The 14677-nt window shown below is 43.1% G+C and overlaps 2 protein-coding genes across 2 annotated transcripts; both read right to left on the reverse strand.

The window, feature by feature from the left end:
* Window positions 1–391: 391 nt before the first annotated feature.
* Window positions 392–5346, reverse strand: LOC104075553 (gasdermin-A-like). Its single transcript, XM_009576094.1, has 9 exons — window positions 5133–5346; window positions 4760–4970; window positions 4025–4190; window positions 3842–3935; window positions 2924–2971; window positions 2492–2646; window positions 1915–2065; window positions 1201–1274; window positions 392–628 (listed from the first exon to the last, which is right to left on the reverse strand). The coding sequence occupies exons 1-9, from the start codon at window positions 5344–5346 to the stop codon at window positions 392–394; spliced, it is 1350 nt and encodes a 449-aa protein (XP_009574389.1).
* Window positions 5347–11952: 6606 nt separating this feature from the next.
* Window positions 11953–14035, reverse strand: LOC104075554 (ORM1-like protein 3). Its single transcript, XM_009576095.1, has 3 exons — window positions 13862–14035; window positions 12226–12377; window positions 11953–12088 (listed from the first exon to the last, which is right to left on the reverse strand). The coding sequence occupies exons 1-3, from the start codon at window positions 14033–14035 to the stop codon at window positions 11953–11955; spliced, it is 462 nt and encodes a 153-aa protein (XP_009574390.1).
* Window positions 14036–14677: the final 642 nt, after the last annotated feature.

Below are 14677 nucleotides of genomic sequence, written 5' to 3' on the forward strand. Positions count from 1 at the left end.
GGTGAATTATTGCTGATTTAGTTCTTTGTGCCTCATCGATTGCATGAGTGGCTGTGTGCTAGCGTTTTTTAGGAAAACCAAGACCACATAAAATGCAACTGACAGGCTTGTGATTCTTTGGACTAGTGGATTTTTCAGTTGGCACTCTGCATTCATATGGGGGGAAGGAAAAATCAATTTTGGTATCCAGCTTCTGGCTTCCATAAGGAGTTTTCTTGCCTTAAAACTGCTTGTCCTACTCATTTCAAATCAGCACTGAGCATTAATAAGGAATGCCTCCCCTATGGAGAGGTGAAGTTTGGAGAGACAAACTGGCTTGCAGTAAGAGACTTTCAAATACATTGTCAAGTGATTCTCTTTAAATCATCTCTAATGGGAGGACACATGTAACCTAATCCGAGTTACTCAGAAGATCGAGGACGTACAGAGACACGTACAGGGCTGCTACGGCCGAGAAGGCTTCTTCCATACAGACAGCAGATCCGTCTTCCTGGAGCTTCACTCCACTCATCTCAACCATTGCAATGGTTATTTTTTGTTCCTTCTCTCGTGAGAAGGAGAGCACGCTGGCATCCACACTGAAGTGCTCCTTCCTGTGTTCTATGTCATGTTCCAAGATGCTCTCAACCTTAGCAGCAACAACAAAAAAACCCAAAATCAGTATTTTAATACTGCTGTCTGTGGAAGTCGTTAAGTAAATGATCTCTTTGACTTGTGAAGTGCTTTACCTCTTACAGGTGCACTAAATAATCCACATTTATATATGGCACTTTTCACCCTGAAAGATATCATGTGCATGTATTCAGTTCCCAGTTTCTTGTGCATTAGTTATGTCCAAGAAATTAAAATTGTAGTGTGTTTTCGTGTTTTTTTTTTTTTTTCTTTTTAAATCTGGAGCCAAAGAAGCCAGAAAGTTCTGACTACCATTTCAAGAATAATGGTAGTCAGCTGTGTCCAATTTAATGTTTATTATCAGCAAAACAGTGGTTAGAAATCTTATGTCTTCATGTCTTGGGGTGATTTCTCTTAAAGTGACTATTTTGATCCCTGCCAAGTTTGAAGAAATTATTTCTTCCCTTCTTCCCAGTGTTACTTAAGTTGTGATACTGCTACCTATATCATCATCTAAATATTGCTTTACTTAAAATAAGACCCCCTTGCCCCTTCATTTTGAGCCAAACACCATGCATGTTCTCTCACCAGCTTAAGCTGTTGGGACACAACCTTCTCTTCCAAAGACTCTAGTAATAGCAGCAGCTGATCCTCCGTTAGCTCTGCAGAATTAAAACAGGTTTGTTCCAAAAACCAATGTTTCAGAGACAACTGGCGAGATGTGAAGGGCGACCATCAACTGTCTTGCCTGTTTAGTCAAAAGTTCTTCAGACGTTTTAAACTAAATTATTACTGCGCCCTCCCTCCGTGACGAATACAGCTGTTGCTCTGAACAGGTGACTGTAACATCGAGTGTAGAGACCAAGGGGTTGAGGGGAGGTTCAAACCATGTTTTGTGGCAGCCTGGGGAAAAGAACCCTGGAATTTGCACTGCTCTTTCTGTGAGGCGATCTTGTCGTCTTTATGCACATTTTAATTCTGATTTCAAGCTCTCTTTTCAAGGATCCCCTTGTGCACCCTGTTCCTGGACCGAGTGGTAATTCCACGTCGTGCTCCTGGCAGTCGCTGCTCTGCGACTCTCCAACTGTTGCTGAGCAGCAGCTGCCTCGGACAGGTCTGTGCTCTCAGCATAAACCACCTTCATTCCCACAATCTAAGAAATGATGTTACATAAATCCTTTGCAAGCCTCTCGCGCTCTGTAAGTTTTCTGTAAGTTTTTCTGCTAGTCTTGTCGGTAGGAATGCTCTTAATATATTCTGGTGCTACTGGATTTCTCTATGAAAATGGCAAGAAAGCCTTACCATCTAATGCGTCAAGAGTGTAGGCGATTGCTCCTGCCAGCTTAAGGAGAAGATGTCTTGAAGAATACTGTAAGCTGCTCAATAGGTCTCTTAAGTCTGGGCTTTCTGTTTCCAACTTGCAACTACCAGTTTCATCAAGAACTGCTTCCATCTAAGTGGAAAAGAAAAAGAAACATTAGGATTTAAGAGAAGAGGCTGCTGATAGTCCCTTGCAGTCTAACTACAGAAGCATATGAACAGTCATTTAGTATGTGTCTCCCCTCCCTAAGCTGTGTATGAGGCTGTAATTGAGGCTTTAGCATTCACACTGGCTCCAGTTAAAGATAGAATATGAAATTTAAATGGCTTGATACCTTCAGGTAAATCTGCTAGGCTAGATTCAGGACATATTTCAGCAGTTAACTCTGTCCTGAGCACCTCCTTTCTCTGTATGGTGATGAAGACCAGACAGATGCGCTGAGTGAAGGATTTTTGGATTGATAGTTGTGGCACAGGAGAGGTGACTTCTGGGGCAAGAGAGATGATCATGGATGTCTTTGTATTTATAAATCCTGGCAGGAAGAAGAACTTTGCTTACTTTCTGGGTCAGCTCTTGAAAGAGGTTCCTGTCTCTCATCACTGCTTTGATGGCTTTTAAAAATATGATGAGCAGATCAGAAGACAACTTGGAGAGAACTTGACAGTTCTCTTTAACTTCTTCCTCCAGTGCTCCTAACTTGCCTTGTGAGAAACCTGAAAACCAGAGAGAGTCCAAATATGTCACTGGTAAACTAGACAATCCCACAATAAGTTCCCTGGCCTCCCTAAATTTAGAATTTGAAACATTTCTATGAATATTTTTGAAAGTGATATGCCATTTTGAGTTGGCAAGTTGTCACTTTTCAGGTAACAGGCAGTACTCTACAGTAAACACATCGCTTCTGGTGGTTTGTGTTTATCCTGAGAGATTCCATCTTACCCAAAGGGGGTAAAAGTAGCGCAAGTGGAAGTAGTAAAATACATTGCTTACCATCAGATACGAACATTGATCTGCTTTCTTCTGGGAAATATTCAAGATCTGCGACAGGATAAAAAGGGCATTGCTCATTTAGACAAATACTTAAAGCTGGATAGGTTTTTTTTTTACCAGGGTTGTTTTTAAGGCTGAAGATACCGGTATCCCAAGTCTGAAATCTCATGTGCTAGTCGTAGGTCACTCTTCTCCAGCGCATCTGTCTTATGCCCCTTCATTTAAACCTGGTTATTCCTAGACATCATTCCCTACTGTCACATGCCTTATGTTGGGGTCTCTATTGGCCAATATGTGTGTTAAAATACAAGTCAATTAAAATGGTGCCTTATGTTGGGGTCTCTGTTGGCCAATGTGTGTGTTAAAATACAAGTCAATTAAAATGACAGCTTATACTCAGCAAGATCCAGGCAGGCGTGGGGAGCTCGTGGGAAACGAGCCAAACATGGTCTCTAAAATCCTGCAGCAGGTTTTGTGGATCGCAGTCCTCTTTTTCTCTACCTATCCAGCATAAGCATCTTTTACGCCAGTCTTCCCACTGAAGGGTCAGCCAGCCTGTTTTCTCCCTGGCTCTCTTTTTCTGAGTAGAAAAAGAAAACAAAACAAACCTCTGCCTTCCGTGCCATTTTTCAACAGGAGCTCTGCAGCTCCTGAAATTTAGAGCTGAGAATTCCAGTATCCCTCTTTAATTTCCTTACCACCTCCCCTAAAACTGCATGTCTTTCCCAAGTAGCTCTTTTGACTTACGTACTATGTACGGCCTTTTCCCTGGTGATTTTCTGTCACTCATATTGCATGTGTTCATGTCCTTGCGAATGAGCTAAGGGTGGCCATGAGGCTGAATACTTCAGAAAATGTTCTTCCTCTTCTGTGTTGTTTCCAGAACAGAGGAGTTGGTAGTTTCTGAAAGTTACTTACCCCATGATCCGTCTGTAATGGCCAGCTGGATTGCCCTGAATGCCAGGGTGCAGCCCTTGGGTATAGTTATGCTTTGTTTGTTCTCTCTGGTGCCCTGGTCAATGAAAAAAATCTGTTACTAGGCCTGGATGGCGTGCAGATGTTTGGGAAGGACTGACTCCTGAGGCTGAAGAGAAATCTAACCTTTGCACAAAACTTGGCGTAAAGCTGGGACATGAAGCTCCCCTCTGCCTTGGTAGATTCCTCGTAGCTGGCCTCCTCTAAGGTTTCTATTGTTTCGTGAACCACATATAAATTTTGTCGTTTTTTCTTTAGTTGTTGAATGAAGGAGTGATTCACATTCATTTTCCTAAAAGAGAAAAGGGATGCAATATTCTGACTAAAAGTGACTTTTTTCTGCGAGTTATGACAAAAGTACCGTAGCCTGCTTAGAGCCAAAAGCCTTATGCTTGTGTCCTTTCACGTTGCATACATGTACACGTAAATATCACAATATGAGGGGCTTCTGGGGGAAAAAGGTGGCAGAAAATGGGCTGTAATTCTTGCTGTCCTCAGCGCGTTCCCCTTCTGTGTCTGAGGGGGACCGGGGAGCGAGGCCGTGGCCTGGCAGGTGATGCAGGTGATCTGTCCTGATCTGCGTGCTCCTCCTCAGGTACAAACCGTGAGAAAAGGTGGCTTGTGACTCCATGTTGAGGTGTCCCCACTTTCTGAATTACAAAGAAATCTGTAAGCATTACAAAGCTGTGTAAGGAATCTTTATCGCCTCTCTTTGCTGTCCTCCAGAAGTATGTATAGTTAGGGAGAATGCATGCTCTTGGGTCTTAATCTTGGTTTTTGGCTGTTGAAAACCATTGCGTGACCTGGTGTGGGGTAGAGGAGGGTGACCGGAGGGCGTGCCTCCCTTCCTGTCTGCCTTACCTTTCTGTTTTCAGTGCCTCAAGTTCTGGTACTGGTATGTAGTTCTTCTCCAGCTTGATGGACCACTGTTTGGAGAAGGAGGCAGCTCCTTTCAGCTCTACGCTTGTAGGGTCAACACAAAGGCTTAGACTCCCATCAACTCTGTCACTGACACTTTTTTTGACTGTAAATTGCCTTGAATCTTGACCATCTCCATTGGGAAAGAGGGACTCTGAAATAATTTGATGCATTAGCTTAAGCATGGTTACACAGACTCAATATTATAACTATTGCACACACGAGAAAGATGGAACATGGTAGAGTTCGGCCATGATGAGCCACGTGTTTTGTCTATGGAAATTGTGAACTTAAGATTGATAAATGTGGGCTTTACCTGTGCTTTTATTGTCTTCTCCAGGCAGCAGCACATCGTCGAGTCTGTACCATGTCCGTTTGTAGCAGGGAGATGGGTGGAATATGGCTTTTCTTTTTCTTCTCACTAGACAGAGGGGTCTGAAATGTTCGTGGTCTAAGATGCTATGAACTGGGACCAGGTCTCCTCTTGGATCCATTTGGTTTACTATGGATTGGATGACTTTTTTAAACATCCTGCTGTGGCAGAATTTTTGAACCAAAGCGAAGTGTACTTGTGCCCTAGGAAAGAGGCAAGACAAGTTAAGCAAAATTACTTGAAATACAAGCAGAAGGTTGTAACAAAATATGTTACTTTAATAATTAAAGTACTTTTCAAAATCGATGATAACCCAAAAAAGCCCATGTTAGTACAAGGACACAGCTTTCACAGGATGGTGTATGGGGAAGCATTTGGAGGGGTGGGAGTACGAGCTGTGCCTTGCTGATGAGCCTTGTTTAGACTCATCCCCCTTTGGTGATGAACTCCCAGTCATTGTGCAGACTGAGAACACAGCTAGCCGTCTCTGGGGGTACTGATCTTCAGCTCTGGAGTCTCTTACTGTCCTTTCAGTTAAGATATTTCGTAGCATATACCAGTACATACCATAATAATTTTCATTACTAAACTAGACATTGGTCCTTGAAGCATTTAGGACCATGATAGGTCCTAGGTTAATCTTTAATGCTTTGCCCTGATACAAGTTTAAAAAGAAAAAAAAGCTTGAACAATTTCTTGCTGTTTTTTTACTGCTTCAGTGTTTTTCCTGTGCATCTCGTTGCCTGGCAGACAGGAATGGTTTAGCATTGTTTTGAAATAGAGTGTTAGAAAAATTGTTTCATCTAAGTCTTGCTGCAAGGAAGTGAAAGTGCTGAGACGTGAACAGTGGGTTGACGGGGGGAAGTAGGAGAGTTTGTTCTATGGAAAATCTCCCCCAAAATATAAAAAAATCATCCCAGATCAGCTACATGGGTATGCCCTGGTTCTCTGCCTGTATCCCCTGCAGAGGAGAGTTGGGTGTTTGAGAGGCAGAAACAAAATCACGGTTTGTTTCCTATTGCAGCTTGTTTTTACTCCGAAGTTTCAGTTTTGCTTCGTGCTTCAGTGGGCGTACTGAAGACGTGATGAAGAAGAATTTTGATCTACAAATGAAAAAACTTCCTGCACTTATTGAGAAGAAGAAAAGCGTGCAGGTCTTTCCCCTCTTCTGCACCCTACTTTATCAAGCCTTGTTAGAGAAGAGATGCTGATCCGCATTTACAGATCAGGTGAGTGCGTGGCGGGGGATATCTTCCCTCTCCCTAATGTCCCACAGGGGTCTGAAAAAAAGAAACTGACTTAGTCCGATTTTTTCCAGAAAGTAGAAGGACTGTCACATCACAAAGGATGGTGTGTTGTACATGATGGAGCTGGGGAGGGGAAATAGTCTTGTGTGCTTAATGTGGGATCATTTTAGTGGTACCTGCAGGACTCATTCCCTTGGGAGACTTCAAAAAGAGATTAAAAACTAAACAGGAACACTTAACAGACCGTTTGTTCCACCCCTCTTCCATACCGAGAGCTCTTAAAAATGTACTTGCCTATTTGTGGAGCAAATGGCTTCTCATCTACCGTCCTGGGCAACGGGCAGAGCAGTCTGCTGTGCTTCTGAAGTGATATGGCCCTTTAAAGCAGGAGGGCTCGGGAAGTGCTCTCTCCCCACCTTCCTGTCGGAGATCCGGAAGCATCTGCTAAATTAGGGCACAAAAAGCCTGTTGCTTGCATAACTCTCCCTCCAGAAAGTTTCAGTCATTGACTTGAGTCAGCTTGTCATGACCTGTTGCAGTGGCTGTGGATAACTTAACTTATTCTACAGATGTATCATTCCTATAAGATTTTGTTTCATTTCCAGCGTGGTTCTGGTTTTCATTTATACTTCTGATCTGTAAGGATGAGGAACAGTGTGTTCTGGTTTAGGATTTCACTAAACCTGTGAGAGCACTAACTAATTAGGTGTGGTGCAGACAAGGGGACAATATTGTGTTACTGGAGGCACTTCATTAACTTGTTCTGGTCAGTGATGCACACAGGTTTCCATGCTTTATGGCTCGTTGTTAGTAGCAGAGGGTTTGTGTGACTCACTGGTGTGGTACCCTGTGAAGGGATCCATGCAGTGTGCTGCAAGCTCTTTGCTTTACTGCAATCCATCACTTGGTGGGCTTGGAATTGCCATCTAGTATTCATTTGCCATGCTTGTTTAAAAGCAAAACCTGTCCATGTAAAAATTCAAGGAATCAAACACAAGTTTTTACATGAATACTTACTTTATTAGTTTCTCTTAGAATACTGTACAAAGGAGTAATAAAAATATTCACACTTTATTTTAGAAAGTTCTACATAAGACTTCTGTATACACAGCAAAAAGAAGGGCTACTGGAAAAAAACCCTAAAACTTTGTACAATGTCAGAATGTTCCATTTAAAAAAAAAAAAAAACCAACCAAACAACTAATTTAGCTCACTAAAGCTGATCCAAGGAGGACACGTATACACACACACTTGCATGCTTAAAAGATATTATAGGCAATGATAAAACAATGTAAGTCACAATGAGAAATATTAATATGTTAACAATGGTAACCAGCTGCTGTCCCCTTTTCAAGGGCCAGTACCATGCTTCTAATAAAACAAACAACAAATTAAACAATGATTAAAAAAAAAAAAAAGGTACTCAGGAATTATTAGCCCTGGATCTCGGGCTTTTTTTTTTTTTAAAGGCTTCTTCCTGCAAAGGGTTGGACTGTATGACATCCTGTTAGCTATGTTAAATGAATCACAAGACAGGATCCCTAATTCAGAAGCATCAGGCTGTTAGTACTTGATTGTTTTCTGACTTTCCTGGTGCAGTGACTGCCGTACTGTGGGAATACATGTGTGGTCTTGACAGTGGCTTAGAAGAGGCTTTGCCCAGGACAAGATGGGGCAGAGAGCTTCTGCCAGTGCCTGTGAACGGTTCAAGTGGTGGGTTTTCAAAAGCTTTTCTCCTTCGCCATTCATGGCAAAACAAAAAAGAAAAGCATTTTAAGTACCTACTTATCCGGTAATTGTTTCTCAGTCACTGGAAGGAGCCCACCTTTAATTCTCCAGCTGAGTTTGCCCTAGTCACTATACAGGAAGCCAGTACAAATTTGAGAGGAAAATCTGTCAAGTGTGATGTGATCAAAATCCCATTTAAAATCAATAACAATCAATTATCTCCTTCACACAGGTACTTGGAGAAAATTCTACAGTCTAAAAGAATGAATGGACAGTCTTTGCGCTCACATTCTGGTTCTCTACGCAAAAGGTAGACTTCACCCTTGGATCACTGCACGTACGTGTCTTAAAGTCCCTCATCCTGCCCACGCTGTCCCGATCTCCCTTTTCTCAGCAATGAGTTATCCCATGGGAGTGTTAGTGTTTTGACTATGCTCTTTATTGTTTGGGTGCAAGATTAGCCTTTGAGTGCTGAACTTGCTTCTGTATTTAACAGAATTTAACAAACACAAATAAACCAGAAGTGGTTTCAGTACGGAGTTCCCGGAGACCCAGAACTGTGTCCGTTCCTTCCACACCACTGCAGTGGTGGTTTCCAAGTGGAACTTCGTCAGGTACTGCCTGCTCCTGTGACACCGACAGGAAGGAGCCACGCAACTGGCGCATGAGGGTGGCTCAACCAGCAGTACCCAAAACTCTTTCACTTAAAACTACCTCAGGTACACTTAACAAGTAGCAATTGTGACTGTGGTTTAATTAAAATTAACTTATGATTTCTTTTCTATTTTTGGTTAATTCTGATACCTTCCTTAAGACGGGATCTTAAGGAAGACATTATCGATGTATAATTGCTCAAAAAATTATTAATTTTATGTAGATACTTAACACACCACATTATTAACATGAAATCCTCGCTTCTTTCCATATTTCTCCAGTTTTCATTTATGTTTCCCTTGATTGGATTAACCGTATGAGTCCAAGTTAACTTCAGTTATTCTGTGGCAAAAATGCTATCCCTGTGTTGTAAAGAATGTCACTTGCCATGTAACACATCTGTTTTTGTAATGGCTAGTTTAATCATTTGTACGAACAAGGTAAATCGGAAAAGCTTACTATTATAATTACGGCTTTGCCTAACAAGAAGTTTTAAAAACTGCCTTTTTGAGAAGTTTATAATCTCGTTCTGTTTTACAGTTGATCTTTAATTTAACAAAACAGAATCAGATGTCCATAGTGTCAGTTAACAGCACAAATAACATGTTCAAACCCTCAGCTGCTGTAGTGCCAAGGCCTTCAAGGAATCTGTGTGCTGTACTTCTGACCCCTACCTTCAATTTATGGTTATGCTAAAAATATCAAAACTGCTTTGACTTTGTGTAATGTGCATATACTTAGAAATAATCAGTATATGTTTGCCTATGTAGGAGTAATGTTTTTAAGCATCTAGTGACTGTTTCTGTTGCAAAAAAGTGGATGTTTTTCCCCTCATATTCTACCAAAATAAATAGTTAGTTTTCCTTCCTCTGGAGATTTACCACTGGCATGTAAGTTGCCTCTGTGGTCAGACATTCAGATCTGTTAAGCAACATGCAGTCTGCATTACAGATACAGCCTTAGCCATCCTGCTAAGGACAGATGCTACGGCTCTGAGGGCAGTGGTCTTTCCGTAAGTGTTTTGGGCATTGACGCTGTTGATTTCTTAGTCATTTCAAAGGTATTTAGCTGATTGATGAAATACCTCTATTTTGAAAACAGTATTTTTTTTTCAAAAGTCATTGTCTAGTAGCTTAAAGAGTATATTAGCTTTAGGGTATATAGTACCTTAACTAAAGCAGCAGTCCTTACGTCATGGTGGTTAAAACGTTCAACCCCCCCCATCAAGTAAATTGCACATCTGTCAAACTCCCTTGCCGGAGAATAGCACTCGGGTATCAAGCCAGACTCTCTTCTCTTTCTACCTTCTTGAAAACTTTCTTTTCACTTAAAATATTTCCACTTTTCAAACATACTAGGTAATGATTCTCTATGCATTCCAGCAGCCCTCTGAGGTACACTAAATGTTTTTCCCTTCTCTGCAGCAGTCCGATAGTAAGTCTGAGATAGAGAAGTAAAGCAGCTTGCCTAAAATTATGCATGGAGTAGTGCTAGATCTTATATGCAAACCTGAAGTTCCCCATCCATGTCCTATGCTCAGAGCATCAAACAGAACTCAACAATATCCACTATGACCTCTAAAGCTAGAATTGGCTAATGCAGGAACAAAAATAGCATATTTAAAATGTTTATACCATTGTCAAAAGTGTGAGACAATATAAGCACTAAGATAACAAAAATACAGGCTTTCATGAGTTTACAGGGGAAGCATGAGGAAAAACACATTTCATCCAGCACACAACCCAAAAGCAAAACCGATTGCTTTGAACAGTAGAAAGCTATCTCAGCCAGGAAACCTAAACCTGCAAACCTACTTTATTTAGGTGGTAACTTTATGGGAAAAAGGCTCAATTTTGTTCCTATACTAAGTAATCTATTATCTTCAGCGACCCATTGCATCCTTCTGTTGGTCAATTCAGTCTGCTGCTGGTGCTGCTCGTTAGTATGGCTCTCCTGCAGCTCCCTCACCCTTGCCAGTGATGACCTGAGGGCTCAGGGGATGCTGCCGCAGCACTTGTGCGTGGAGTGGAGTGACAGACTTCCAGGTAAGCCAGAAATCAAATGCTTGCTTGCCTTGAGTCAGATACTGAGTTAAGTCCACCGGCAAATCCCAGTAACACGTACACAGACTTAAGAGACCAAGGAGCTGGACCAAGGAGAAAAATTCCAATTATAGTCACTAACTGATTATAGCAAGCAGCCATCCATCTCTCTTTTGGCCTATACCTGTCAGTCTTCAGCTTCTCCCATGCTTGTGCAGTCTCCGTGTACCAAGTAGCTCAGTGGCATTTGTTGGCGATCATTAAAATGACCTGCACCTCAGCCCTTGATCCAAACGCTATGCTGCCTGAGCACTCAGTGTGTTGCTTAAAAATTAGCAGTTTGGGGTGGGGAGCAGAGTTACCCAGACAGATTCTGGTATAAGCTGAAAATAACAAGTATGATTTAGGATCTACTGACCTTTTCCCTGAACCACACGAGTGGTACCATAGAAAACTGAAAACTTTGCCAAATTGCAGGTCATTCCTTCCTGTATTGTTTTTAGTAAAAGAACTTCCTTTCTCAGTGGCGTAAAAGATTGCAAAATAAAAATCTGTCATTCTCTTTCCCCTCCTATTCCCCCACCCGAAAATGGAACTCAAACCCCGAAACAATCAAGTATTGGGAAAGTCTGGCTGTATCCCTTTGAATTTCCCCTACATATCGCTTAAAGCACCTAGCTTCAGAAAGCGAAATATATTTTAAAGTGCATTTACCACAGCAATAGTACCAGCACTAAAAGCTTTTCCTCTCATCCCTATTCTCATCATTCAATGTCTGGGATAGATGAAAATCTTCCCCAGAATTCATCCTCTTTGTACCTGGAAGTCTCAGTGTATCTGCATCTATTTATGACACTGGAATAAAAGAAATCCAGCATCATGCATCCTGCTCCGCACTAAACTCTACTCTGGAGCTTATTTAGATTTATTGGGCATGAGGATCCAGCATGCGGTGTATGTCTATTGGATACTGCATTTAAACAGCCGCTGTGAAATTTTATCCCAGTGTGCGTGGGGGTGAAGACGCAGGACTAGAGAGAAGGAACTTCCCCCTCTCCCCTGCTCCTCTTCAATTCACTCCAGCCACGCAGTTCAGTACTTGTTGATCCCAAAGATCCGGACTCCATGAAACTGAGGCAGTTTGGGGATCAGGACGCTCATAAGGGAGATGGTGTTGATTATGAAGTGTATCCGGTCATACTTTGTGTAAAAGCTGGTTAGAAAATACCTGGAAAGGAGGGGAACAGAGAGAGAGGGAAACTGAATTATAGCACTTTGTGGTTTTATTTCCCAGGACAGCGCGTGCAGCAGAAGCGTTGATGGGTACAGGCGCGTGAGGCAGCCCAGCTGCCCCGAAGTACTCACAGGACGATGGGCATGATGGTCAGGAACTTGCGCGATGCCGTGAACTGCACGCCGTAGTCCATCTGCTCCCAGTGCGTGAGCAGCCGAGCCTTCCCCTGGTCCGGAGTCTCGAAAGGAGTTCCTTTCACGGTATGTAGGAAGATGTACATACTCTGTAGCAAATACAAACGCAGTGTGAAGTGCACACAGTGTTCTCTACGCCGCTCACCACGCCACCAGAAATGTTCAACTTCGTTGTGCAAGCTTGCACCAGCGCGCTGTTCCGCTAGAGGGACGCAGCGTCGCTGCTGGAAAATGCGCAGCAGCTAACGAAGCTGCGAGAGTTAGGGAGGAAGGCCGCTAGCCGGGGCTAGCTCAGGCTTGGCTGTTACACGTGAGGCCTCTCGTTCAGCTCCTGGGCGTAAGCCAAGAAGGTGGTTGCAAGATTACAGCACGCAGATCTCTGGGATCAGGAGATTAGCGTGGACTCGCTCTGCTGTGCAACAGCAATACTAAATGCTTTCTAAAAAGTAGAGCTGTAGGCAGTGAGGGTCTGTTACCGCTCTGACTGCAAGTTAACCTCTTGAAGTGGAATAGAAGTCACAGATAAACAGCAAGTGCCTGGCGACATCACGTGCCTTTTAAGTATAGCCATTGCTGGCCTTTAAACTCCTTTCTGTTCCCAGGACACAATCGTTTAAGCTGCCAGAGAGGGGAAGGAGCTGGATGAAAAGCAGGCAGCTTCTCAACTGAGCCCCGAGTGCTCTAGTTGGTGGTTTTGTGCGGGGTTTCTTTCCGCTAGAGACATCAATAACAGGAGCTTGAGGGTCCCCAATAAGGGTGTCATTTTTGTCCCTGGAATATTCTTGGGCTGAGATGTTATTTAAAATAAAGGATACAAAATCGATTGCTGCACCTCTGAAGTATTTTGTCCCCTATGCCTGAGGGTGGACGGCTGCTGAGAGGTCTGCTCCTCCGCTCTAGGACCCAAGCGTGCCAAGACTTGTGCAGTGGGATGGTGGAGGCACAAGAGTGAGCAGTTAAACACGGCAGCTTCTGGCATCACAAGGAACCTGGGTGCCCTGCACACCCGGAATGGGCATCTGTTGACGTGTGCTGTGCTTACCTGTGCACCCCTAGCACAGCACTCTTGACACCCGTTCATTTGGGTACCTGATCCTTAGAAGGGGAGAATCTGCTCCTGGACTAATTTTTTACTTTTAGCAGAACAAAGTTTGCGTTTTAATCTTGTGAGGTTTTTTTTTTTTAAACTCTCATGAGGCCAATTCAGGTTGTATCAACCGAAGTAGAAGCTGTCATGCCAGCTTCTGTGGCCTGTCATAGCTATTCCTGTGTTAAGGGGACATGACAAAGGGACTTACCCTGCAGGCAAATGAATTCAGTGTCCCCTCTGAGCAGCCTCACCAGATGTTTGCTGTCTCATCAGTACCTAGGCTGGATTTAAATATATGACCTAGAGGCAAAGGTGCAGTCTGAGGGGTGGAGGTTGAGTAACTTAGCCTGCATCTTTGGAAATACAGAGAAGGGAATTGTTTCAACAAGAATCTTGCTAGATTGCTCTCAAAAAAACAGCTGGTGCTTGAGAGATTACCTCTCCGTGCCCCAGGAAGTCAAGCCAGCCATGCTGTTCCCTTACCATGTTGTGAATGATGTTGGTAAGAGTCCAAACCACAGGAACGCTGAAGAAGGGGATGCTCAGGAGCACAACATGCAGCAGGCCAATTCCAAGGACGTAGGACAACCAGATGCCCCGGCTGTTCATGACACGGGTGTTGGGATTCACCTCGCTGTGTGCTGTTCCCACGTTCATGTTGGCTCTTGTGTCAAACAGGCACCCCTGAAACTAAAGCAGAGTCAGGTCAGTACTTCAGATCGCGGTAGCCCTCTGTCTAAATTACTCAGGTAAGCACAGCAGGGGTTGAGCACCGTCTTGCTGTTAAGCAAACCTGAAATCTGTTGTTTGCTATAAAAATCACAAGTCAGTTCACTTCTCTGCACCTCATTATTTCCATTCAGAGAGCTGACATTTCTGAGGGGAAGCTAAATCTGGGAGCAGTTGAGATTTGGGAATAATGTTTGGGAAGCCTGTCTGTGACAGAAGCTACTTGTGATCTGCTGAAATGCTATCCTGGAACCACAAAGTCAAGGTTCAATCCCGTGATTGCCTGACAAGACTCAAACGAATACTTTTAAGCGCTTTTAAAATCATCATCACAGTGTTAATCATGGGAGCACTTGGCACATGAAGCTTCTGACATGTCTATGGGTTCAGCATACCTTAAACTCAAAAAGAAAACGCAAGTATTTGCAGAGTAAAGGCACGGCAGCTCTGTATCAACAGATCTCCTAATTAGTTCAACTAAATTAACAGGGTTCTGCATGGCTCTAGAGGTTTGCTGGTCTCCTAGTCTGGCTTATGTGTTTTGCCTTCCAATTTAAGACTTAGGAGGCG

This window comes from Fulmarus glacialis, unplaced genomic scaffold, assembly GCF_000690835.1.
Source record: "Fulmarus glacialis isolate BGI_N327 unplaced genomic scaffold, ASM69083v1 scaffold11524, whole genome shotgun sequence".
NCBI lineage: Eukaryota > Metazoa > Chordata > Aves > Procellariiformes > Procellariidae > Fulmarus > Fulmarus glacialis.